The sequence below is a fragment of the Haliotis asinina genome, chromosome 10, assembly GCF_037392515.1.
Source record: "Haliotis asinina isolate JCU_RB_2024 chromosome 10, JCU_Hal_asi_v2, whole genome shotgun sequence".
Lineage (NCBI taxonomy): Eukaryota > Metazoa > Mollusca > Gastropoda > Lepetellida > Haliotidae > Haliotis > Haliotis asinina.
This window is the reverse complement of record NC_090289.1, coordinates 17,258,495-17,285,746: the sequence shown is the minus strand read 5'-3', so window position 1 is coordinate 17,285,746 and position 27,252 is coordinate 17,258,495. Positions and strand designations below refer to the sequence as shown.

Below are 27,252 nucleotides of genomic sequence, written 5' to 3'. Positions count from 1 at the left end.
CCGATTCGCCTTTTAGGGCAAGCATGGGTTGCCGTAGGTCTATTCTACCCCGGACCTTCACGGGTAAACGAACAAACTTTCATATGCAGAGTAACACGTCGTGACCGGCATATCTCCACAACCCTTCACAGCAGAACAGGTCATGTAATGGAAGGACGCCCACTAATGGATGAGATCGATCGGAACCGATAGTTCACCCTGTCTGGTGCAAAGATCCTCAAGTCTGCTTTCATTCATCAGGTGTCTCACTTCCCCGTGTCTCCAGGTTCCTGTAATCCAGGTCTCCTTACGCCTGCAGGGAGTTTCGTAAAGAGCAACAGTCAGCAATGGCATATGACCATTTCCTCATTATATGTGTCGAGGACACTGGAAGCTGTTTACCGACGCGACGCACAAACAGATCTGTGTAGCTGCTGATATGCCACCGTTGCCTCACCTTTATCAATTGGTGGTCTTCACGTTCGAAGCCGCAACGATAACACAATGACAAACGCAAACTACGTGGTTACAGAGTAAATTATTGGTGACCTGGCGAATGTGTAGCTTCATATTTTCAGTAGACTGAAATGGGTCTTTCTGAGATCATTGCGTATTTTGGTTTGAATCACATGTGCTTTTTAATCAGTGTAATGATAATGAGCCACTTCACTAAGATATTTAAACCACGCAGGCAGATATCCTGTCAGTACTGATGAAAGTCACATTCCCCAGAGTACGTCTTTGTCCTGTCTTGTTATGAAGTACGCGTCATCACTGACGTACCGACGCCATGGAGTTTACAGAAAGTCAGTTTCTGTGACGCGTCAGGGTTAACTCAAAGCTGAAAGTCTGGGTTTTACCATACACTTGTGTTTGATTGTGTAGCCTTCAAACCGAAATCAGTTGGTGTAAATCGTGTATTAACCGTAATAAAACTCGATTAGTGTAGCACGATGGGAGCAAATGTGGATTCTTGCGTAAGACGTTCGAGATATGTGAGATTTTGACCACTATATCAGCGCCATTTGGGCAGACGGGTAAACAATCGGACCACACCAGAGGCAAAAAAGTACATATATGCCATTGCCAACAACCTATTTACGATCGCAGCATGAGTATAAAGCTGTTTCTGACCTTTAAGGTGAAATGAGATCAATTACTCGCTCCAGATAGGCGTATTAATTGTCGTTGTCAGTTGGCTATGTCTAACCCGAGCTGTCCGTGCTTGTGGATATATCGATAAATGGTATCATTCAGCATATAAACTAGATTTCCATTTCGAGTGGTCTGGGCCTTTCAACAAAGCTTCCCTTGTGATACATCACTACTTCATCCCAGTAGCAAGGAAGTCGATAATGAAACTGGATCAAACACAAATCAAGGGTTTTGTTTGTAATGAAGGGAAGTATCGGACATCACCAAATTCAACCGTCAAGGGTACAACAGTTTGCAGGCTGTATCTAAATCAACATGAGGCGAAAAACTTGAAATTCTATTTGCCTTATATACATTTTATATGTCAAAGCGAGAGCTGTCATTCTTCTTTTATTGGAGCAGTAGTTTGATAATGCCACAAGTGAATGGATGAGATGAAAGCATAGCATTATGCATCCTCGATATCTCCAGGGTACACGTTCTGATAAGTCTCCACTATACCGTGGACGCATCTACGTCTGAGCCCGATATGTTTATTACCTCCTTTGAGTGGCTTTTTATCCAATCAGGTGTTTACGCTGGAAAGTTGAGAGAACCAATCACAACTCACTTTCGCTTTTTAGATTATCTAACCGATTAAAATTGGCAACAAAAATTATGCGAAGTTTCTCTGAGAGAGGTAGAAGGGGTTCTTGCATATATTATTTCAGGTTTCGGACCTATCAGTTTGTCTGTGTGATTTCCCCTAAAGTCTGAGTCGTACTGCGAACAAACCTTCGCAGCTGCGACCGCTATCTTTGTTGAAATTGGCAAGCTCGGTTGTAACAGCGGCTTAGCTGATTGGCTACTAGGAGAATGCGGAGTAAGCAAAGGGAGATTATTGCGCCGACCCGTAGATGCATCCTAGGTATAGTGGAGATTTATCTGAATGTATACTCTGGAGATATCGAGGATGAACATTATATTATGGTCAAGGTAATATTTCGATGCCGTCGTTTAACAATGGCCCTGGAACAGTGAGAGTTTTCACCTGTGACTATCGGACAAGTGGCAAAGGGATGGCGTGTGGTCCGACGGCGGTGTCCAGTAATTCCTAATAACTTTGGTCATTGTACTGGGAGTGAGTGAGTTTAGTTTTACGCCGAACTCAGCAATATTCCAGGTATATGGCGGCGGTCTGTAAATATTCGAGTCTGGAACAGACAATCCAGTGATCAACATGAGCATCGATCTGCACAATTGGGAACCGATGTCAACCAAGTCAGCGAGCCTGACCACCCGATCCCGTTAGTCGCCTCTTAAGACAAGCATAGTCGCCTTTTTCTGCATTGTACTAGGAGGTGTAATGAGATCAAAACTGCGGTCAATTAACACTATCCCATTGGGCCACCAGCAAGGAGTTCAGCTTAATGGGTCATATATTGTCGATACTCCACGCTACCTGGTACACAAGAACCGTCAACAGTCGTCTAAAAGTGAGGAGTACAGAAACTTTCATCGGACCACTAACACCTCATGTCCTCGTGTCTCAGTTTTCTCGGGCCTGCACCACGCCAGAAGTACCTGTCTGTGCCGATGTGTGAGGAAGGGATGTCGACCATCGCGGCCATTGGTCTGCCAGATTTCGACGATCGTATACCTTTCAACGGTGGTTATGTGCTCTATTACAAGTCTAAACACAGCTGTTTGATTACAACTGATATGGAGACGGGGTAAACCTGCGTCATAGCACCAACTTACTATTGTGCGCTTATCGAAAGTTTACGTCTTAACTACATGTAGTTGGTTTACATCGGTTTTGAAAACTGTCGTGGACATACTTGTGATTCCAGTGTACTTGGCGTCTTTGCAACTCAAGAATATATATATTGATCGTGTAAGGCACGTGCATATGTACATTATAGCATAGTGGCATATCATCGCCTGTTGGGACAAACATCAAATATGCCCAAATTACTGATCATGCTTATATCACGGCTTTCCACTTCGGTGAACCCGACACGTCATTTGGTGCTTGGGAGAGGTTTAAGTGTGGAGCGAAGGTGATCTCCATTCCCTAAATGCAGGCCTTGGATTGCTAGATGCATAAATCTATCTCTTTGGTGAAACTGTTTGATGAGCCATTTGCAATCACAGGATTCTGTTGAACTTTGGGACACAAGGTCTTCATGGAACTGATACATGCAAAGATGAATCCAAAAAACAGTATTAAAATAACATATTCTCTCTTGAAACGATTTGCAGTTATTACATATTATAAAATAACACTGAATGAAAACTTATGCATATATACATTGTTTGCAGTGATTGCCAGTTGGAACTCATTCCAGTAGATGGAAGCAGGATTTTAGGAGTGCTTAGTCTAAACTGGTTCCTGCTGTCATCAGCAGTAACTTCCTAATAACTGACTGTGCCAATTTAATCCCATTATACACAGTTCTTATGGTTCAAGAATGACAACACACGTTTCAAAAAACAAAATTAAAGGTTAAGTGAATATGCAAAATAAACCAAACTGCATGCCACTAATAAATAACCTTCACCAACTTTTTCAAATTTTAACCAATTAAACACAGAAATGGAATTGAGGACTGTTCATGTTATATCAAAAACTGTCAGGAACTAGACATCATTCAAACAATTTATCATGAGAATTAACAGTTTGAAATAAATAGTAAGTTGATAAAATCCGGAAATTGGCCAACACATGATGTTTATTGACATTGTAAACCAAAAAGTAAACCAAAGGGTTTTACTGTCTGCACTCGTTTACATAAAGTACGATTACTGCAGTGAAGTCTCACCAGCTGGCCGTTTCAGCTGGTTCCCATTGTATCAACTCTAGCTGCTCAATATTGACTTCTACCTTTACCTCACAATATGCTTTGATTGATGTCACCACTGTTGATAGCACATCAAAACAATTGTTTGAGAGGTTTCTACGTGTCAATACGCAGTGAATAGTCTTGCAGTTTCCGGGAATCAAATACCACTTGACCATGTTTTTCAATCAACCAGATTTCAGAACACTGTGACTTTTGGTTTACAATAAATAGTAAGTTGATGAAATTAAAAAATCAGAAAACATCAGTAGCAGTTGGTATCGTTCAACCTTCTGAGCACTAAACCTAGTCACGAAAACAGGTGTGGATACTTAATGAAAGCATCAGAGTATCATCATAACACTCCAGCATCTCAGATGTTAAACTGGGAATTCTTATGGGATTCCATCTATATCAAGATGCTTGTGCAACATTATGAATGCTCTTAAAGTGCATTAGCTATGTGCTCATTTATATTGTTCTTGGTAATGAAAACTACAAATGAGGCATGGATGAAAATAGATACATGCCAATAGAAAGATGAAGCTCTTTAGACCTCACTGAAGGTCACTGAAGTTGCCATATTCTACTATGACGGATCCATGCCTGAAGGCAAGTTCTAGAATATCAGAAAGACTTTCAAATGAATTCAAACCTGAACTTGGAGTGAAATTTAAACCTGGGTTGAAGAGTGGTTCCTGTATACAATGTCCGAAACAAACCCGAAACCCCCTTTGGATGTGAAAATATCCTAATGAAATATTTGTGTGACACTTGTAATTAAAATAGCTGGCTATCCACAGCTGCAACCCTTGGTGCAAGTATGAAGAGCAATATTTTCATCAGATTACCATTGTTTCTTCACTGTGGTACACTGCCAAGCCTGCATCACTTTGGACTTCCAGCCCAATTTTAGCTGACAAACCTACGATTAACTGAAATGTTGTTCAAAAAGTATTTGAGACAAAATAACTCATACATCCTTCACACACAATTCATTGGATGGTCCCACTGATGCTTGAAACAGAATAATCTTTTAAAGAACATTTTGTCATGATTTTCTTCTGGAATATGGAAGTGTCTGAAGTAACAACACCTGAATAGTTGAAAAAACAACAGAAAAGTGTGTAAGAAACAAATTTAATCACACAAGGACTTTTCATTTCCACTCTTTACTTTCAAGGGACTCCTGTTTTGATGGAGGCTCAAGGCTTTGCCAGAACTCCTCCTCAGGGTCAATTGTGTAAGGGTCGTCTTCTAGGTGAACTTGACCTGGTTCACCCCAGTTGGTCCACAGAGTCTCCAGGTCATAATGTTCCCTGGTCTCCGGCATGAATATGTGGAGAACAATGTTCCCTAAAACAAGAAGCAAATTCATAATATATCTATATGACATTCCCCCAAAAGAATGTCGAAGTAGCTGGACATGATGTCAATAGTGTAAAATAGTGTAAAAGTGAGCTTAGTTTCACGCCACTTTTAGCAATATTCCAGCATTATCACAGTGGGGTACACCAGAAATGGGCTTCACATATTGTACCTATGTGGGGAATCAAACCTGGGTGTTCAGCATGATGAACTAATGCTCTAAGTAACCACAAGCCTACCCCACTGCCCCTGTTGTCAACAGTCTTAAATGTTAAGTTACAGAGATAAAGATTGAAAAGAAATGTTAAACTGATATTCCAAAATGTTTTGTACATATACTGCACACAAATATGCTCATTAATGCTTTAAAATCTTCAAGATGAACATACTATTGTGAGAAATTGTGGCAAAACAAAACTGTAACTTTTCGTTTCACAGTTCTCAGCCTCAAGACCCCTTGCACAGGTACTGGGCCCTCATTCTCAAAACATTCGTAGCCCTAAGAATTCTTAACTTTGATCGTAGCCAATGTGTTAAGAATGGGCTTAAGAAGTTCGTAGAGCTACGAACGTTTCAAGAATAGCTAGCCTGGTTTTCATCATGATAATATCACAAACTGTTTTCCCCATTGTTTCACAAAACATACAGGTAGGCAGTAAAATCAAAAACATTTGTACAAAACTTAATGTCATCAAATGGTGTTGTATTATGACAAAATTCATGTTATTCCATACAAATGTCAAATACACAATGTCCGTTTAAATAGTGTTATATTATACACTTCAGCAAAGGGTAATCCAAAACATGGTTTACACTTGTAAAAGTCAGACTTCCACTGCTGTAGAACACTGAGTGGGTTAAATGGTTGACTTAGCTGGCGACTTAGCTCCTTACTCTGAGAAAGTGGATTCAAACCTCACAAAAGTACTGGAATCTGTACTTTTATGAGAAAGTGCAATCCCAAATAATAGACATGTTACAGATGTGACAGAATAGAAACCTATGGCATTTAATAATATGTTCATAGAATATCAGTTCATTTTGAAAAAGAAACGAGTGCGTGTTAGACTTGGATTTAAAGCTGCCTTGAACAGTGTTTCAATTACAACACATTGGGACAGCCTAATATGATATGAAACTAAAAGCCTAAAATGATGCAGGCAATAGGTGTTTTCCACTTAAGTGAATTCCATGTGCTGAAAGCCACTTTGTGTCAAACTGAGCAGACCATTGGGTTAAATCAACGTTTCCACCTTGTCTGTTTAATGTTATTTTCTGTTTAGTGCACATGATAAAATAAAAAGCATTTCATCTAAACTGGAATTTACCTTTGTCTAACAATAGCCAAAATCACTGAGGAAAAGTTGACAATGATAAACAATAAGTAATCACAAGCAGGGAATTCACTAGAGTAAAGCTTATTCTACTTCGGCAATTGTAATATTTATGTTGTGATGATTTTTCTCATTGGTCAGGTTTTCTTATAGCAGCCAATATTTGGAGCCTTTAGGTTACAAAAATATCTGTTCAAAATGGACACCAAGACTTAAACTTTGCAGTTAGTTTTTGGGAAATTGAAAATGTTTCTAATCAGGAATGACAATGTTGAAACTTCAACTTATTGTTTTGAAATATGGTCAGGTCAGAAAATGTACTCATCCTCTAGGACGAGCAAATTCTGTTTTTCCCTTGCCCAAAACAAATTTTGCTTATCAAAATCACGAGTGGATGAGTGGAATTTTCGAGCCCTGCTAGGGGATTCCCATGGGATTTTCCTTGCAAAGAGGAGTCAGTCTGTGTCATCAATTTTATGGACATAACTTCATGAAAAACAAACAAACATCAAAATGTGTCATTCATACACTTGTGAAAATCTGTTGTACAGTTTTTGTTCTAATGACCATGTACACTGACCTAGGTCCATAGCATGCCAGTCAGATGATGTCTCATACCCTTCAACTTTCAAGGGCACATCCTTGTCCCCAAGCCTCTGTTTGTGCTGGAGAAAACATAGAAGACATGTTACACTGTTTTAACTGGATACATAATGAACTAACAACAAGTGAAACATGATTCACTGTATTTATTGCTTACGCAGTGCATCGAAAGAAGTGTTGTCTCAGATGCAGTTGTGATTGTCAGCCGTATGAAACTAATTAGCCATTTCCAAAATTATGATTAAGCAGTCGTGAGTTTTGCAAATTTTTCTTTAAAGGAAAAATGACCAAGCTAAGAGACAGGAGTACTGCTTCGAGTCCACAGACCAGCATTCATGTACATGTTGCAAGCTCTCTAAAACTGAGAGGAATAGTGAAGAGTTTATCCTGCCGAAACACTGTGTCGATCAAGAGCCTGTGGCAACCTGTGCAGATGATTAGAGTCAAGTGGATCCACACATCGTCTCATATACATCACATAGGAAGAGTGAGAAGGTTCAAAAACGGCAAAACTTGACAATTCAACAATACCAACTCCAAGCCAGCCAGAAGGGCCAGGGATTAGGGAAGGCTGGGACCATGGACATTTTGCACTTTAGAATGAAAAATGGCCCATTAACATTTTGAAGTTTACTATTGAGACAAGGGCAATGGCCCATTCTAAATTCAGAAAATGGCTAACAATCCTGTAAATGGCCCATTGTCAAAATTCTCTTTCCCAACCCCTGAGGGCTTGATCAAAAGCACTAGAATCTTTTTTTCATCCATCTCAAAAGTCAGTTACAAAAATTACACCTTTCAAACAAGGGAGGTAATGTGGTAAAAACTATCAAGTTAACACCAATGATGACATATTTTGAAAAACATAAGGGTGAAACTGAATACATCGGTTAAAAAGTTTGATTAAAATGTAATTAATATATTATCCACCCCACATGTATACTTTACTTACCACCCACTTGATGCGATTTGACATGCTTCGAAGGTGCCGATATGATGCCGCACTGACAATAACCATGTGGTCTCCAAACCGTGCCTCAGGTGGAATATTGATAACAACAATGTCCCGAGCATTCTCTTTTTCCAGAAGTGTCACAAGGTCATCAAGATCAAACACACCACTAACACCTCCTGCAACATGGATGACAATGTGGAATCAAACAATGATAAAGTCACAAACATCATACGCAAGCACAACATACAGATATTTTACTCCTTTGAGTTCATCATGTCCAAGACTACCCTACCTTCCAGAAACACTGCTTTCATATAGATACAAGCGTTATTTGTATGTGGTTAAAATACTTAAAATACTTAAATAGCATTAACAGGTCCCCCCAAAGTAATTGAAGGAAATACAGCAAATATGAAGCAATTGCATCTCCAATATAAACAAATGCAGCCCACTCGTGGAACAATTGCAGCGATTTCGGTAGTTTAGCAGTAATGACTTAACTCATTAAGCCCGAGAGCCACTTCACTGCTCAACACCTAGAACCCTGTGCCCATTGCCTGGCTGGCTGTGGCGAAACTAATTTGGGCTATTCACGCCTGAAATCCCTGGCAGGTTTTGGAGATTACAGGAAACTGTCTCATCATACGAGCAAGTCCCAATTGTTTAAATGTTTAATTGCGTTGTAAAGATATATGTTGAAAGAAAGCAGGTGTGAATACATGTCATATATGTAACGTTTTATGTAATTTTATTATACTTTCTCTTTGTAAACTTTTGGAGGTGTATACATACGTAGTTTCTTAAGACATGTTTGTATTCTTTGTATGTAAGACATACTTAAACAAACTGCCCCTCTCATATCATTGTGTGAGCTTAAATTGTTAAAAAAATCTATGTCAATGGCAGTAAAGAAGAATTTACGCACATGATTAATAATCTTCTATGAAAGAGACGTTTTTCACTGATACATTGCTAGTGTATACTGAATATTTTAAGGAAAGTACTAATGTGCTAGTCTGTGACTTACAAGAAGCAGACTCACAGTTTGTCACTTTGGTTCATCTAGATTTAACTCAGAAAATATATGTTATCATACGAACATACATGTATACATATTGTATAATACTATTCCTTGCACATATGTAAGATAAAGGTTCATGGGATGGGGCGTCATCAAAGTTCCCAAATAGGACGTTTTGTATCTCAACTGTTCAATACAGTGGCTGATTTGTTATCTATGACCAATCATATCATGTCACATAGGAAATGACAGGTGATGGGGTGTGGGCTAAATTTCTGAAGAGCATGTTTGGTCACTAGACAGCTTGGATACAGAATGATTATTGGCTATATCGCTGACCAATTGATGTGCTGGATTTCCACTTTATCAACTCTAGCTATCATGAAAACGTTTGCGTATCATGAACATACTTAATCGTAAGGATGCATGAAATGTACACACTAGACTAACAAGCACGTTGGTGAGTTTATTTTTTGCCATAAAGCTCTCAAAGCACTACAATCCAATTAATATTACCTTGGATAACCCAATTGAGCCACTGAGCAGAGATAACATTTATTTGCACACACATTTTGTTCAATATAGAGACTGATTTGTTATCTATGACCAATCGTATCATGAGATACCTGTCACAAAGGAAATGACAGGTGATGGGGCATGGGCCAAATTTCTGAAGAGCATGTTTGGTCACTGGACAGCTTGGATACAGATTGATTATTGGCTTGATCGTTGACCAATCGATATGCTGGATTTCCGCCTTATCAACTCTAGTTATCATGAAAAAGTTTGTGTATCATGAACATACATAATCGTAAGCTTGCCTGAAATGGACACACAGGACTAACAAGCACTTTGGCGAGTTTATATTTTTTCCTTGAAGTGCTCAAAGCACAACAGTCCGATTATTTTTACCCCGGATAACCCAATCCAACCATTGAGTAGAGATAGCATTTATTTGCATATACATTTTGTGCACACTACTTGTACATCAAACATAATGACTTGCTGAACATTTCAATATTATCTGCACATTGTTACGAATGAATATCATAATTCAAGTACATGTATTTTAGAATTCAAAAAGATACTGATTTATTACAATGTATACACTTGCAGTTGAATCCCCCCCAAAATTTACGAAGAAGGCATATTTGTTCTGAATGCGAATGACGTTCAGAAGATTGATAATGGGTGTGACTCCATAAAACAGGTTGTCCAATGAGCATTAGCATGTTTTACACTTATCACGGGACAAAACTTTACCTGGACATGCATTCTGCCAGAGGTTGTTATTTCGAGGTTGAAAGAGGTGTTCAAAGATCTCATTAATGTTGTCTGATTGAATGATTATAAGCATGTGTATCAATTCCGTAACTGATATATTATCCTTCTTTCATTGACAATGGATCTGATACACGTGATAATTACACTGGATAAGATAATTACAGAGATCAAATACACAAGTTTCTTTCACAATGCTTATGTACATTGCATTGAAAAATCACATTCCAAATCAACATGAAACTTTCAACAGCTTGAACAAAATGCTTTAGTTCACTTTGTATGGCATATGTGTAATATATATATATATATTATGAGTCGATGCAAGAGTTATCACTTCAGAATTATGAAAAATCAATAGTCACAACTGAGTTAGGAATAAATTAGTAACTATTTTATTTCAAATCTATACGAACATGGGTGTAATACAGTATTACTATTTATGTCTACTATTCATTATATAAACTATGATGCTGAATGAATGACTGATTTAATTTAGAAGAAGGGTTTGTAACCTTGTCACAGTTAATTCAATCAATGAGCAAAAATAGTATTTTAGTATTCACTCCCAATGACGGGTAACAAACACTTACCTCCTGTAACAACATCTCATAATCCCCTTTCGCGCAGACATGTGTTCATTTCCCTGTCTTAACCTATGACATTGATAGCAATTGTTATCAAAACACTTTAATACTTCTTCTGATTAACACAGAAAGTAATCTCTCTCGTAAGAAGAGCGATTCTTTGATCAGTATTATACTGACTGAAATAATAGGTACAGAACGAATTCAAAATGTAAAACACCCATGTGAGTCTCTCGCTGAATGAGAGGTGCTTTCTGCTGACGACCATGTGTGGCTCTCACTGAATAAGAGTGAGCACCCATACGTGGCCCTTGCTGTGAGAAGCTAATTAATTTGCCGCACATACGCGTCTCTCGGCCTTAATGAGTTAAACACAATGCCCATATCGGAAGCAGTGTCAGTAATACTTGAAATGCACTCAGCCATCTTCGGATGTTGAATGAGTATAGGTACGAGGAGTTATAGATCTGTTTTAGGGAAAAGATCATCACTGCAGAAGAGTGTCATAAGTCATGCCCCTGGAGGTTGTTTACATCTCAACGTATTTATTACCGCTAAACTACCGATATCGCTGCAATTTTCCACAAGTGGGCTGTGTTTGTGTACATTTGAAATGCAATTCCTTCAAAATTGCTGTAATTACTTCAATTACTTAGGAGGGCCTGATTAAGTTCTTTTCTTTAATGCAAAACTACCAAAAAGGCTAACAAATTCCTTGTGAGCCATTATAGTAAAGAGTGAATTCAGGACAGTAACTAACAGTGTCTGACACAATAAAAATCTGTAAGACTTGATGAAACGGGAAAATATATCAGGAACTGACGTTTTAGCCCAATTGGTGACATCCATGCTGGTTCGATTTCTTGTCGCTCGAATTGCTCCACATCTTCTATTTCTGGATGCATCGCTACACCTTGCAAGTCATCAGTTATTGAAGGTGTGTCGTTCTTATGAACTTCATTTTGTGAAATAGTTTCCGTGTTGTTGTCTTGTTTGACAGTGTCAGATCTTGATTTCTCGCTTTTAAAGTCATGTCTAATTTCATCCAACAGTGATTTCATTTCTGGATCGTTATTAAAATCTAAGTCTTTGGTACAGTATGACCTTGTCTGACAACTGACTGGCCGAGACAGGACAGACTGATAGCAACTGTGGACGCCTTGGTAACAGTGACTCCGCGATACTGAGGACAGTGACGAACAGGACACACCAACGTGAACGTGACATTGAGAACACTTCACTGCTCTCATTGTACTACTACTTGTCCTAATCACACCCGAGAGCACCGCGCAGGTTCTCTGCATCGTTTTATGGTGCTGACAATACAAGGTACACAGGAAACAAAACAAAAATCCAAGTAATCACAAACTAGCTCATTGAATATGCTAGTTATGCTAGTCTCATCAGGTTCCACTACACTATATCAATATCACATGCTGCCCGAGCGAGGACCGTATGGAAACAACTCAAACGGACAGAGGCCTGTGACAGCTGTGATTGGATGAAATAGTGTAAGATGTGTATGTGTTTTAAAAGCACATCCACCCTGTTATTAAAACTGACCACAATTTTAAGTATTTAGTGCTGTCATTTTTATCACCATGGGTTATGCTTATGTGTGTACCTATATTTTGAAGTAGGTGACATTCGGTGCGGAGCTGGGGGTTGATGTGTTCCGCTTCCTGTGCTTGGCAAATGTGCCGGACAAGTTTAGAGGCCAGACTGTGCCCATGTGTACATGGAATGGCTGTTGATAGCCTGGATATTTTTTAAAAAAATATAAGGTTACTATAGAAGTCTATGGGAAAACATTTGGTGTTGTGTAACCATCACCACCACCACCACAACATGTTTGCCGGAAATGAAAAGGTTAGAGTTGTCGTAAAACTGTAGGTTGTTTCCCATCTAGTATAACAGGTATATGATGATATTTTTAGAGTGTTTAGAAAACCCACCATCCAACTGTAATACCAATGATTGTTCACGTTGATCACGAATTTCCGACATGCCACAAGCGGGTCCCCAATGAACCATATGTACCTCCTTGAACACAAGAATCTGAGAAATTGCGATCACGTTTCAGTGCAATGCAAACGGCAATCCAAAAGTCATTTGTGGGTTTATGCTGAATTGTTGAAGACCATGTCTTTTGTTCAGAAGGAGTACTAACAGCAGTCGCTGCGTTAAAAAATACGAACAGTGATGACGTTGATTTACAGTGATGACACAAGTGCTATTTCAGTCTCGTGATCAACACGGCCACGTTGGTCTCGTCCATGACAACAGTTAATCAACGCATCACGTCTAAAAACGTAACAATAGATTATCAGAAACATGTCACTTCGTTGATCCAGTAATTCATCAATTCAAATCGAGGAAGAAAAGAGACTATGGGTGCATCAGTGTTATTCATACCTGTGCTTTTCTCACTGGCCAGTTTAGGCGTGTATACCTTGTCAGTGAATTTTCCAGAACACACGGGCCGACACTCAAACAGGTACGTCTTGATCTGATTTGATTTCAGAAGCATTCTAGTGTTTTACACGCATCTTTCAGTTCCTTTATGCTTGTTTATATTGTTGTGGGGTGCATGCTTGAACATGGGAATGTTAGGCTGGAGACATTGACCAAAAAATGTTTTGTAATGATGTCATTTTGAGTAGTATACAGAATGACAGTCCGAGACCACTTCCAAGAAAGCCTGCTGGAAAGTGTTGTTCAACAAATAAAGCCTTTGCCAAGCCCATGGATCTTGTCGCCACTGTATAGATCACTTCGAATGCGCAATCAACTTCCCCCCGTCACTTGGGTGGTACCATTGTGCTGTATGGCATGATCAACAACTCCTGTCTGACGAAACCTCTCCCTGCCCTGTCTTTCAAGTAGTACAAGTTCAGCTTGTCAGCTGTGATGTCCACTTTATCTATGTTGCAAGTTTTAATTGACCATATTGGATCGGTGGCTCATTTCCATGTGTCCCCCTCATGTTCACCCGGTTTGTAGATGTATCTCAATAGGACCCTGTCTGGTATCTGTTTCTCCTTACCACGCGATGGGGCAGCTGACTCAGCCACCAATGATTTCAGTTTGATAGCATCAGCTTTTTTCTTGCCAGTGAGACGGGTGATTTCAAGGTTGATAGCTGACACCACACTAGGTAGCCATGTTACCAATCTCAGTTTATCTTCAACACCCCATGTGCCAACCCTTCTTAATCAGCTGATTGTCAACAGACATCAGTATTGTACACAATGTTTGAAGTGCAAGTCAAAATTGACCAGCCTGTTTGATTACGATCAGTAGGTGCCATTGTGCCAAACAACTGTAGCAGGGCATGGAGTCATCCCACAGATGACATCCTTACCTTGTCAGCTTGCTGATGGGGTTAACCTGTTTGGTCATGTGAACAAGATGTCCGACTTTGGATCAGAAGTCCTGTCATTCGAATCCCAGCACATAATGAAATCCCAGCTCAGAAATTTTATGGCCGCTACAAAACCTCACCATGCTCACTGCTATGACTGTTGCAAGTCTTTCTCGGCATATGTCAGATCTAACCTTAGTGTCTAGATCATTTTGTGCAATAGCATCTAGTATGAGCATGATGTTTTAAGGAAAACTGGTCAAGACACCCAATCACTGCATAAGATGATATGGCTTAAAGGATATGACCTTGCTTTTTCACAGTTACTATCGCAGGCAAGGAATAGCCCAGAAACGTTGTGAAAACAATAAAGAAGAAGTTGACATCCATAACATTTTGTCTTATATTACTATCACAGGCAGTGTACACCATGCACATAGTTGTGGAGTCAAGACTATGGCAGCATTATCAGGCTGGTATGGTGTGTGTGAAACAAGATGGTATCTACAAGGGAAATCAGTGAAATTGTATCAGTCCCTGTGTTTTTCTTCTGATTATTTGCAGCTACAACCCCCATGATGTTACAACATCAACATCACTGTAATGATTATGAGGAATGTGACCACATGACAGATTACAAACGCTGACACACTGCTATATGCAAATTGTTGGAAGTTACAATCTGACACAAATAGTGTGAGACAGTTACAAACAATAACGCAAGAGATCATGGGTTGGAATTAGTAGTATACACAATGGGGAGAAAAACCGGTAGCGGGTACACTTTGCTCAGAAGCTTCTGAGTATAGCTAATTCTGCTACCAGCATATATATTCAACAAGACCCTTCGATAAGACCACTTTTCGGCTGCTCCCAATTATAGTGTATTCCCAATTAGAGCTATGCGGGTACATAGACATAGAAATATGCCAGGAACCAAGCTCTCGCGAGAAGCATATACCGAGATCCGATCGGGTCGTTTGTCCATTCGGGAAGCGAAGAGGAAGTATCACATATCGCAAGCTCGATACACACGAATCCGAGGTGGTATAGACAAGCCCACAACTCCCGATATATCCGAAGACTTGGAGGCCCTGCTGCAGAAGTGTCGCCCCATGTTGCTTTCCGACCGAGAGAAACAAATCCTGGAGCAATCGGGACACACCTTCTACGAACACTACCAGATCCCCAAACAGTTTCTCGAACTCTACTTGCTGTGCTTTCGTCCACTAATAGAAGCCGGCAAAATAGTTGATTTCGTCTACATCTACCCACCCAACCAATTTCGACCCTCGGCGGGCAAACTCCGAATCATTCTCGCTGATAACTGCTATCCGGGCCCCAAGGACAGACACAACCGATGCACCGACTGCCTAGCCACTCTATCGGAACTGCCTGCTCTCTTCGGACCCGACAACTCTACGTGCAAGTGTGGTGCCACCGACCACTGCGTCGACAGCAAGAAATGCATTCTCTGGGAACAGAAAGCGATAGACTACACACCCCAGGAGCGACTTCCACTCGAGGTTCCAGAAGAGATCGAGGTTGGCAGCTGTTGTGTGAATATAGAGAACCTATACGACAACGCCTGCCTTTTCTGGAGCATACAATACGCACTCCTCATCAACAAATTGATGGACTGTTGTACGTGTAAGGAGAAAGAGTCTTGTATCTGCTGGTGGTTATCGGAGAAAGCAGAGGTACCACAGGGGCGGGGTAATATTTGGCATACCCCATTACCCGACTATGGTGGACCCAAGCATATGGAAGTAGCACCCCCTCCATGCAGCGAACACAAAAAAGCTGCGAACGTCCCAGAAGGAGTCTACTTATGCAAAAAGTTTGCTGTAGCGGGACACGAAGGGAAGAACCGGCTGTTATTGCTACTCGATCCCCCGACTGGGGAAACGATTCCAGTCTATGGCTACAAGATACGAGAAACGATTCGGGCTGCCGGGGGAATAGAACGCCTACGGTTAGTGCGGGAACCGTTTCTATGCAAGCTCGGTAAAATCTGCTACTCACCTATATCAGAAAAGAAAGACGATAGAGAAATCGAATTACTGCTTCCAGACATTGGACGAGAATAGGTCCGGCAGCTCGCCTAGTATTTTGGTAGATGCAGTCGTGGGCTTACAAAGGACGAATACTTATCTAGGCTAGTTTTTTGTATTCCAACTGCTTTTCGTGGTACCCTACTACTTTTTTCCCCTCAAAAACAACACTCTACTGCATAATGAAGGGATCCCCACGTTTCGTCTTGGGTGTTTCTACCTTCTCGGTCGGTGTGTGCACTGGTTTGCTGTGCTTCCAGGTCTTGTAGACGACCTTCCAGAGAAAAACAGCGGCTAGCGAAAGGTAGGTCCACCTTTGGGCTGTTTCTAGTATCTGCCGCACAGATATTTAAGCATTTGCTAAGCATTTGCTAAGCATTACTAAGCATTGCTAAGCATTGCTAAGCATTATTAGAAGTTTCCTGGGAGAGGATTGGTTCCTATATAGACAAGTAGGAAGTATGGTATATATATATATATTCCCAGGAAAAACACCCCATGCCACCAAGAAGAGATTTGTCTTCGGAAAAGGTCCAAGAAATACGCTCCCTTCGAGGGGTGCTCCCAGCAAGCGAGGTCAAAAAGCGCTTCGGTATTGGATCCACAAGACTCTACGACATATGGCGAGAGCCTGCTGTAGAACCTCCGACCAGCACAGACGCATTGCCTGCTCCCGCTAGTGAGACGTCTGCCGGCAGCGTATTGCCTGCGGCCATCTTACCCCCTAGCGAGAGCGTATTGCCTGCTGCAGAGCCGACTGTGCCCACCATCCAGGACTTCTACAACCGCTTGGGGAGGCTAGAGGCTAGTGTGAAGCAAACTGCAGCGATGTCGGCTCGTTTGGAACAAACCACGAATACGTTGCCGGCTCATATGGAGCAAACCACGAATTTGTTGGTCGACATCTTGTCGATGCTGGATAAGGACAATGAGGAAGAGGAAATAGAAAACGTTGAGGAGGAACAAGAAGAGACCCATCTGGATATCCAGAAGGTGCGGCAGATACTAGAAACAGCCCAAAGGTGGACCTACCTTTCGCTAGCCGCTGTTTTTCTCTGGAAGGTCGTCTACAAGACCTGGAAGCACAGCAAACCAGTGCACACACCGACCGAGAAGGTAGAAACACCCAAGACGAAACGTGGGGATCCCTTCATTATGCAGTAGAGTGTTGTTTTTGAGGGGAAAAAAGTAGTAGGGTACCACGAAAAGCAGTTGGAATACGAAAAACTAGCCTAGATAAGTATTCGTCCTTTGTAAGCCCACGACTGCATCTACCAAAATACTAGGCGAGCTGCCGGACCTATTCTCGTCCAATGTCTGGAAGCAGTAATTCGATTTCTCTATCGTCTTTCTTTTCTGATATAGGTGAGTAGCAGATTTTACCGAGCTTGCATAGAAACGGTTCCCGCACTAACCGTAGGCGTTCTATTCCCCCGGCAGCCCGAATCGTTTCTCGTATCTTGTAGCCATAGACTGGAATCGTTTCCCCAGTCGGGGGATCGAGTAGCAATAACAGCCGGTTCTTCCCTTCGTGTCCCGCTACAGCAAACTTTTTGCATAAGTAGACTCCTTCTGGGACGTTCGCAGCTTTTTTGTGTTCGCTGCATGGAGGGGGTGCTACTTCCATATGCTTGGGTCCACCATAGTCGGGTAATGGGGTATGCCAAATATTACCCCGCCCCTGTGGTACCTCTGCTTTCTCCGATAACCACCAGCAGATACAAGACTCTTTCTCCTTACACGTACAACAGTCCATCAATTTGTTGATGAGGAGTGCGTATTGTATGCTCCAGAAAAGGCAGGCGTTGTCGTATAGGTTCTCTATATTCACACAACAGCTGCCAACCTCGATCTCTTCTGGAACCTCGAGTGGAAGTCGCTCCTGGGGTGTGTAGTCTATCGCTTTCTGTTCCCAGAGAATGCATTTCTTGCTGTCGACGCAGTGGTCGGTGGCACCACACTTGCACGTAGAGTTGTCGGGTCCGAAGAGAGCAGGCAGTTCCGATAGAGTGGCTAGGCAGTCGGTGCATCGGTTGTGTCTGTCCTTGGGGCCCGGATAGCAGTTATCAGCGAGAATGATTCGGAGTTTGCCCGCCGAGGGTCGAAATTGGTTGGGTGGGTAGATGTAGACGAAATCAACTATTTTGCCGGCTTCTATTAGTGGACGAAAGCACAGCAAGTAGAGTTCGAGAAACTGTTTGGGGATCTGGTAGTGTTCGTAGAAGGTGTGTCCCGATTGCTCCAGGATTTGTTTCTCTCGGTCGGAAAGCAACATGGGGCGACACTTCTGCAGCAGGGCCTCCAAGTCTTCGGATATATCGGGAGTTGTGGGCTTGTCTATACCACCTCGGATTCGTGTGTATCGAGCTTGCGATATGTGATACTTCCTCTTCGCTTCCCGAATGGACAAACGACCCGATCGGATCTCGGTATATGCTTCTCGCGAGAGCTTGGTTCCTGGCATATTTCTATGTCTATGTACCCGCATAGCTCTAATTGGGAATACACTATAATTGGGAGCAGCCGAAAAGTGGTCTTATCGAAGGGTCTTGTTGAATATATATGCTGGTAGCAGAATTAGCTATACTCAGAAGCTTCTGAGCAAAGTGTACCCGCTACCGGTTTTTCTCCCCATTGTGTATACTACTACTGAATTCATCATCATGCATGCACTAATACATCATGGAAAGTATAATGGTTTCTCTTTATATCAACCACTGGTTTGTATGGCACTGATATAATTATTAAAGACTCTTGTACCTGAAGGTCAGGGTTCAGCAGCCTATGCTTTTGTAAGAGGACTGGGTGATCATGCTTGCTTGTTGACATGATTTTATCCCAAGTGGGTAAAGTGATGCTCATGCTGTTGATCACTGGATTGTGTAGTACAGACTTGATTATTTACAAGCTACTACCATGTAGCTGGAATATTTCTGTGTGTGGCATTAATATACAAACACAAAGCAACTAAAACAAACAAGCTATCTTTAACATGCTGACTGTGACTTGACAATTAGTATCCGTGCTCACTTACATCCATCAGATGTCTATTTAGATTTGATGCTTTCTTCCTGAAATTCAAGACTGGCATTTGCTCTGGTATTATGTGAGATTATGTGTACTGTATGACAGGTAGGCATCTGACAGTTTGTTTCACCTGAACCAGTACCTTCACCCTGACGTGGTGACTAGCCAGCCATGCTGAAACAAATATAATTTTTGTTTTAACAGCTCAGACCTCAAGTTTCCAACTAACCTGGATGAGTTACAAAGTGTTGCTAACTTCCTGCTTGACTACAAGAATGATCACTCCAGCTATGTCCTTGTACTCCTCTCTTGTGCATACTTGTACAAGCAAACCTTCGCAATTCCAGGATCAGTGTTCATGGTAAGCCAACGTTATATACTGGTATACGTGATTTATACACATCTATGCTTGCTGGAGTTGCCGCAGTTATTAATTAGGTGTATGATACAGACGGGATTCCAGCTGATTCCAGTTACGTCGTAAGTCATTTTTTGCAAAATATGTTTAAGCAAAATTTATTGAGCAGGGTTTATTGCTGTGGTCTTGTCTTGGAAGAACTTGCATGCAGGTGTTATATATGTAAGAAACACGATTTCGGTTCATCCAGTGCAGAACCTACCAGCTGCTGCAACATATAGAATATGGCTGGGGTTAAAGGGGCACTGATGCGGAGCAATTTCCGTGGACTGGTGTAAACTTTTGTTATTGTTTTTCTCCCGTGAGTACCCGGATGATATCCCAGAATTCGTGACTGGTTCGTGACCTCTGCTGCGCAGTCCGTAAGCGCAATTGATAGTTTAATTATAGACAGATCAACTGAGGTGAAGTCATTTTTACTTCATTCCAAATGTATTATGAAAACAAATGAAACACTTTGAAGGTTAATCATCTGCCTGTGGCAGAAATGGTAAAAAACTATTAGGACGGAAAACGTCTTTATATTTTGTCTCATAACCCTAATTAGTTTATTGTCATACTTGTATGATTCTGAAAATTAATAAAAGAACACACGATCTGCTTATACTCATAGTAAATTTCTAACATAACAACAACATTTATACATTGTATAGAATGCCAATGTGGATCCTATTTCACACACATACGCGATCTAGTGTGTTTTTTCTGTCATACAGATTCTGCTGAATGCTACAACAAATAAATTAAAACAAAATGCAAAAAAATGAATGTAAAACAGACTAATTCTATAGCAACGATGTCAGGCTACTACCTTGTTCAGGAATGTATCCATCAATATCCACGTAAAAGAAATCGTATTCCATTCATCTGCAGCTGGTAAGTAATCCTGCTCTGTGTCGCATGTCTTACAACTGTCTCATTTGCGAAAAAGTAACACATCGTTTCACGTCTTTCGTTGGTGAAAACCAGATAAACCTCTGATTGGTCTCCCAAGATAGCACACCTGGCAACTAATTGTATGATGTCCAATATTCTAAGTAATTTAGTTAACCAATAATGAGCAATCAATCAATCAACGCAAGGGTGGTTAATTCTTTGAAGGGAGGATGTTGTTTTTGCATTTACACTTTACGACAGGGTGTAGTCATCTACACACACTGCCTTTTGACAAATCCGCTAGAAGATAAAAGTAATTAATCAATCAGTGAGTTATCGGTTAATCCTTTGATCGATGTTTGTTTTTGTAACTTAGTTGATAAACCCTCTTGCATCACTTACATGCGCATATTACATAACATACAATACATTTGCCATTACAGACCTTAATTTATAATGTTGAGTATTTACTCCAGACAGGAGAAATGCCAAATGGGAACCTTTGTTGAGTAACCGAAGTTGTGTTACTACTAATTATACCTGTTATAAATTCATGAATTGACCATCAAGAGAATGATGAAAATAACACGTGTAGGTTTACACCATCAAACGCGAGTTACAGCAAGGAAGATGTAATCTCTGTGTCGCATGCAGCCTGAAAACACTATTGGGCCGAAACTGTTTTGAGGATACCTACGGAATTTCGTTACATAAGGAATACACACGGGCATTTGCTGTGTACTTGGGTAAATAGGTGAAATAAGGGTTTTTTACGTAAGAAAATTTTCAGATTTCTCTACCAAAGGCAAAGTCATCGTTTTTTGTTTACAAATTCAAATAAATCAACTGTGTGTTTTTATTATCATAAATAATAAACCATTGTAGCTACCATAGCTACCAAAATTTTCGTAAGATATTTGCTATCACAGCTGAACCAACACTCAGAATTACCTAAATATAAAGCTTTGCAATCTTCCGCACTGAAACGAATGGCTACGTTCCTGTAGACATCATATTTTCATGTAACATGATTAAATATCAGGTTAAAAACACAGAAATAGGATCAAATTGGATCAGTAACTATATCATCCAAGCATCTGAAAAGAACTACACTGCTGGGATATTTGGTTACGATCAGACAAGGAATACCATGGATATTTTTAAAGAAATGGCATATGATGGGCATCCGGCCTCCCGACTGTTTAGGTGAAGAAATTCTGCTAATATGGACAGGAGCCCAGTTCCTTTGTCCGTCACGGTCGAAGGAGCGGGTGCTGACCAATTTGCGGTTTGATTTCGTAATCAGACCGTTGGCGAGAAACATTATTCGCTCCGCATCAGTGCCCCTTTAAATATGAGTTTAATCTGTGTGCTGTTGTTTGCAGAACCTACTAGCTGGTGCGCTGTATGGACCATGGTTTGGTTTCATCTTATGCTGTGTCCTGTCATCCTTTGGAACCTCATTTTGCTACCTCCTGTCCGATACTTGTGGCAAAGAATATATCATACGATATTTTCCACAAAAAGTGAAATATTTCCAGACTTTGGTAGGTGGAAGATTTTCCATTTTCATCTATGGTAATGTCAGTATACTCTGGTTTTCTGTTTCCTTTCTTTTTTGATGTCTCTGAGAGATCATTCCTGGCTGTGTCAACACTGTGCATGAAAAAATGTTCAGCCCTAACTTTCTTTGTATCGTACAACTTATTACAATTATATATTAGGGATGAAATAATAATTTTATTATTAAATCATTTTAGAAAAGTTTTTAATTTGGTTAATAAAATGACAGTGCAAAAACCGAAAATACTATATTTTCTTGTTTCAGATCGAGGAAAATCTTGATAGTTTATTTTTCTTCATGTTGTTTCTCCGTGTATTCCCAATGTCACCAAACTGGTTTATAAACATGGCATCACCGATAGTGAACATTCCGCTCCATGTGTTTTTTTTCTCTGTCTTTATTGGTAAGTATCACTGTTGTCACATCTTCTTTCAATGATAACGATTGTCTATATTTCTCTTTGTGAGAAGAACGATCTGATGTACCACAAGTGGCCCTTAAAATGTTGACTAAAATATATTTCACTGGAGTAATTATCATATATGGTTAGAAATCTGACAGCACAACCAGTGAGGAAAGAAATGGGTGTGTACCTTTGATGGTGGTAATATTTTATTTTGACATGAAAAATATTTTTCAAAATGAAGTGAAAGAAGTACATTGACAAGCATTGCTCACTTCACTTGCATATTGGAAGACAGGCCATTTTCTCACTGTTACACAATCCGATTTGTGCTTCAGTTTGCTCTTTAGTATAACATCATCCCTAGATTTTCAGTCATTCACTGGTCATGCAGACCTGCCTACCTGTCATATTTTGGGGTATTTTGTACAATTTTCTATCATTAACTACAATTATACACCCACATCGCAGATTGCACACCAGTTGAGTTATATTCGTCAAACAATAGTTTCATTCCACACTGTAGTCCAACTCTTAGTATTAACCAAACCATCATTGAGAACATCCACATAGGTTCTTCTAATATTGTTTATCAGTGCCATCAACACGCATGCCCGAGGCATATGGATACATTCCGATTGCTTACGAATGGCAACAGCGTGGCTGATCAGGCCTTTGACAACACCCCAGAATTAATTTTAAAAATCCAAAGAGTATCCTTCGATCAAAAGTTTATTGGGAAATGCACTTTCATCCTCGGAAGAAGCAGGTCAACTAAAGGAGTCAAGTATATCTATAGTACGTATTGCCATGCAGACATTAATTTTGTCTATTTGGGGTCAACTAATGGAGCCAAGTATATCTCTAGTACGTATTGCCATGCAGACATTAATTTTGCCTATTTGAGGTCAACTAAAGGAGCCAAGTATATCTCTAGTACGTATTGCCATGCAGACATTAATTTTGCCTATTTGAGGTCAACTAAAGGAGCCAAGTATATCTCTAGTACGTATTGCCATGCAGACATTAATTTTGCCTATTTGAGGTCAGCTAAAGGAGCCAAGTATATCTCTAGTACGTATTGCCATGCAGACATTAATTTTGCCTATTTGAGGTCAACTAAAGGAGCCAAGTATATCTCTAGTACGTATTGCCATGCAGACATTAATTTTGCCTATTTGAGGTCAACTAAAGGAGCCAAGTATATCTCTAGTACGTATTGCCATGCAGACAATAATTTTGCCTGTTTGAGGTCAACTAAAGGAGCCAAGTATATCTCTAGTACGTATTGCCATGCAGACATTAATTTTGCCTGTTTGAGAGACATGCATGGAGGAGCCGCGTTCCCAGGTATATTCCGTACGAGACTGTACTGTACACTTTTACACCTCAAAATACACTTTTTGGCCACCATGAATACACTTTGAAGGTAAGTAGGGTAGGCAGGTCTGGTCAAGACTGAGACAATTGTAGTTCATGCCTAATTTGACTCTTTGCTGATGTTTCAGGTCAGATGCCATACATATTCATCTGTGTCCAGACTGGCTGTATTCTGTCAGAAATCAAATCTCTAGATGATATCTTCACATTATGGACAATGGCCAAGCTGTGTGGAATAGCTGTCATGTCCCTTTTGCCAGGATTTCTTATAAAGAAGCATCGTGCCAAGCAGAAAAGGGAGTAGCACATCTTGTGATAATTATGATATTATGGGCTGGCAGGAGTATCACGAAACTAACACATTTCTACAGTGCAGTCATCTCTTTGTAGTATTATATACTGAGGGAAACAAATAAGTGATCACATGAAAGCACAAATGTTCCCTTATTTTAGTTCATCTTGTGAAGAAACCTCGAAAAAAATAAATGAACACTAGTCCATAGATGTGATCCCATGTTTTTTTCTCTCAGGATATCTCTCACCATTTGACAGGGAATTTCTAAATGTCCAGGAGATGGGTGAGTTTGAATGGATGTTTCGAGATGTTGGTATATGAATAGGATTTCTTTTGGGCTTTGTAACATAATATTAAACAAATATAACTCTTCATCCTGCATGATACTCAGTCTTAAGTTTGTTGACAGTCACACTGCCTCAGTATTTCAAGATGTGTAACAATATGATTGACACAGATTACATCTAAAATCAATTGTATTGAAACATTTGCAAAGATTAAAAAGAAATCAGTCTGATCTGTATGTGATAAACATTAAGTCATTGTTAAGAATTTCATGGAGAAGGGTGTGTGTATTTCCATTCATTTATTTATTACCATCAGTCTGTCCCCTGCAAAGTTGTTAGAACCTTTGTTCCTGTGAAAATGCGCATCACTTCACACATGTATAAACACATCTTTATGTCAGGTATCATTTGATGTTTGAAGAACTAATTCAGTGTGCATGTACCTTTTCACCAATACAAGGTATTGTTCCCTCCAAACTTTCAATGACTCTTTGGAAACATCCCTTGACATCTGCAAATGGTATCACTGATCTGAAGACATTCACAAACATATCAAAGGGAGATAATGTGATGAAATTGTCTACCTTTGATCATTGCTGACTGCTCAGGGTGCTTTTATGATGTAAGAGTTAGGTCACCCCAGCACTAGCATTACTTTGTACAATGGCATTTGGATTGGTCCTGATTATGCAAAAGATTTCAGTGCATACATTTCTATAACCTGTGTTTTGTTGTATTTACTCTGTAAGAAATATCTTGTCCCTGGTAATAACATGATATCATGGTGGTTCCTGATTTAAAACCACAAAGTGTGTATGATTGAATGCATAATGTGCGTGTATATGTATGTGTGTGAATGTTTATGCGCGTGCGGACACTTTCGTTCGTTGGTGACTGTAAATAACTGACGTATAAATGTCTGCTCACTTTGTGATAGGAGTATCAACTACATGATTGACTGGGAGACATATTGTTACATGATAGGATGGAATTTCAGTGTGTATGTGAAATGTTGTTACTTTTGACTGATAGAAATGATGTACAAATTTGTACAAATAAACCCTTTTTACATAGCATATTTTATGTTATTTACCTCTCTAGGACTTTCACGCTACAATGTCACTAGTTTATGTTCATTGGCCAATTTGTTTATCAACCATTTCCATGATGGTTGAACAGCTAGCTCAGGGTATCAGAGATACCAGAATGAAGCTAATCCTCAGGACCGGTATCCTTTGGGTGAAAAGTTTTGAGTCCTGGAATTTTATCCATCCTTAAGAGGATAAAGTACATGGAAACAGAACTGAGTACGTTGAGGGAGCAAAGCTGTGGAGGAAGGAAGAGAGGAATGAAGACAGTTTGAAGAGGGTGTCAAGTCAAGTGACGAACACAAGGATGGGGTCCAGATGGGGAAAGGAGGACTCGTCATGTGTCACATTTACAACAGAAACAACAAAACATCCAGTTTGACCTCTTGTTATTTATTTACTTCACAACAGATTGCATATTAATATCATATTTACATATGCACAAATAATCTCTACATGACTCTGGAATGTACAATAGTCTATGCAACAGAGAGCAGAAAAATCTTCAAAATTAACAAGACAAGCACAATTGTGAACCAATTTGAATAGGGTAATACAGATCTAGATTACTATTTTATTACTCAAAAGGTAATACAAAATATCACCCAGGAAAACAACCCTGTGAATAAAATTATTTCAGGAATGGACCATTTGAGGTAATATTTGGTAAAATTAACAAATTCAGTAACATTTCTGTCGTTAATTTCACTGTACAACAAATTCTTAGTACAAGCATTTGTTTGGATTTAATAATATTTTAATCTTGAGTCAAAAATGGTAAGAGTACAATGACTTGTATAGCATTTTGCAGATCAAAAGGCGTCACATCAACCCAAAAAATACTTTGGCATTTTACATGTTTATTTCATTCATTTTTAACTTGTCATTTCATTCACAAATAAATAATTGATGATGGTGGTGAAAAATTGTGATACTAAAATAACAGCATCATTACAAAATGCACTGATGAAACAAAACATTTTCATTAAGTTCTGTCAAAAAAGGCATGCAATGATTTTTTAAGGAAACATAAATTGAGCCAGCCAATGTGTTTTCAAGGCTTATAGATATGTCTAAATATTAGTTTTCTTGTGTGTGTTTGTTCATGTTACATAAGGACAGATATTTTAGCTTATTTCTGTGCCTAAAAATAGAATCTGTCCAGCTGTGTTACTTCCTATCAAAATATGCTGTTAAAAATGGGCTTTGAAAACCAAAACACAGGAAATTACTCCAACAAATAATAACTGAATAATTCTAAATTTTAAGATGTGGACAAAATGAAACAATTTTACATTGTTTTTCTGAACAATGAAACTTCTGTTATGCAGCCATCATGTTCAGGCCCCATAATCCTTCATTTGTTCAGTTTGTAATGAATATTTCAATCC

At 39.8% G+C, this 27,252-nt stretch overlaps 2 protein-coding genes across 2 annotated transcripts; one reads left to right on the top strand and one right to left on the bottom strand.

The window, feature by feature from the left end:
• Positions 1 to 5,084: 5,084 nt before the first annotated feature.
• Positions 5,085 to 12,967, bottom strand: LOC137298047 (uncharacterized). The gene is made up of 4 exons (XM_067830088.1): positions 11,929 to 12,967; positions 8,214 to 8,392; positions 7,239 to 7,323; positions 5,085 to 5,312 (listed from the first exon to the last, which is right to left on the bottom strand). Exons 1-4 carry the CDS (start codon positions 12,407 to 12,409, stop codon positions 5,116 to 5,118), a joined length of 942 nt encoding a protein of 313 aa, XP_067686189.1. The 5' UTR covers positions 12,410 to 12,967; the 3' UTR covers positions 5,085 to 5,115.
• Positions 12,968 to 13,115: 148 nt separating this feature from the next.
• Positions 13,116 to 25,849, top strand: LOC137298046 (transmembrane protein 41A-A-like). The gene is made up of 5 exons (XM_067830087.1): positions 13,116 to 13,602; positions 19,755 to 19,911; positions 22,230 to 22,391; positions 22,673 to 22,811; positions 24,320 to 25,849. The coding sequence occupies exons 1-5, from the start codon at positions 13,496 to 13,498 to the stop codon at positions 24,493 to 24,495; spliced, it is 741 nt and encodes a 246-aa protein (XP_067686188.1). The 5' UTR covers positions 13,116 to 13,495; the 3' UTR covers positions 24,496 to 25,849.
• Positions 25,850 to 27,252: the final 1,403 nt, after the last annotated feature.

Bases quoted from the DNA above. Each gene is read 5' to 3' on its own strand.
- LOC137298046 (XM_067830087.1), top strand. From the start codon at position 13,496: ATGGGTGCATCAGTGTTATTCATACCTGTGCTTTTCTCACTGGCCAGT. The intron at 13,603-19,754 runs GTACGTCTTGAT...TTGTTTTAACAG, and splicing joins ACGGGCCGACACTCAAACAG to CTCAGACCTCAAGTTTCCAA. The intron at 22,812-24,319 runs GTAAGTATCACT...CTGATGTTTCAG, and splicing joins TTTTTTCTCTGTCTTTATTG to GTCAGATGCCATACATATTC.
- LOC137298047 (XM_067830088.1), bottom strand. From the start codon at position 12,409: ATGCAGAGAACCTGCGCGGTGCTCTCGGGTGTGATTAGGACAAGTAGT. The intron at 7,324-8,213 runs GTAAGTAAAGTA...TGTTTTCTCCAG, and splicing joins CAAATCGCATCAAGTGGGTG to CACAAACAGAGGCTTGGGGA. The intron at 5,313-7,238 runs GTCAGTGTACAT...TTCTTGTTTTAG, and splicing joins CTGGCATGCTATGGACCTAG to GGAACATTGTTCTCCACATA.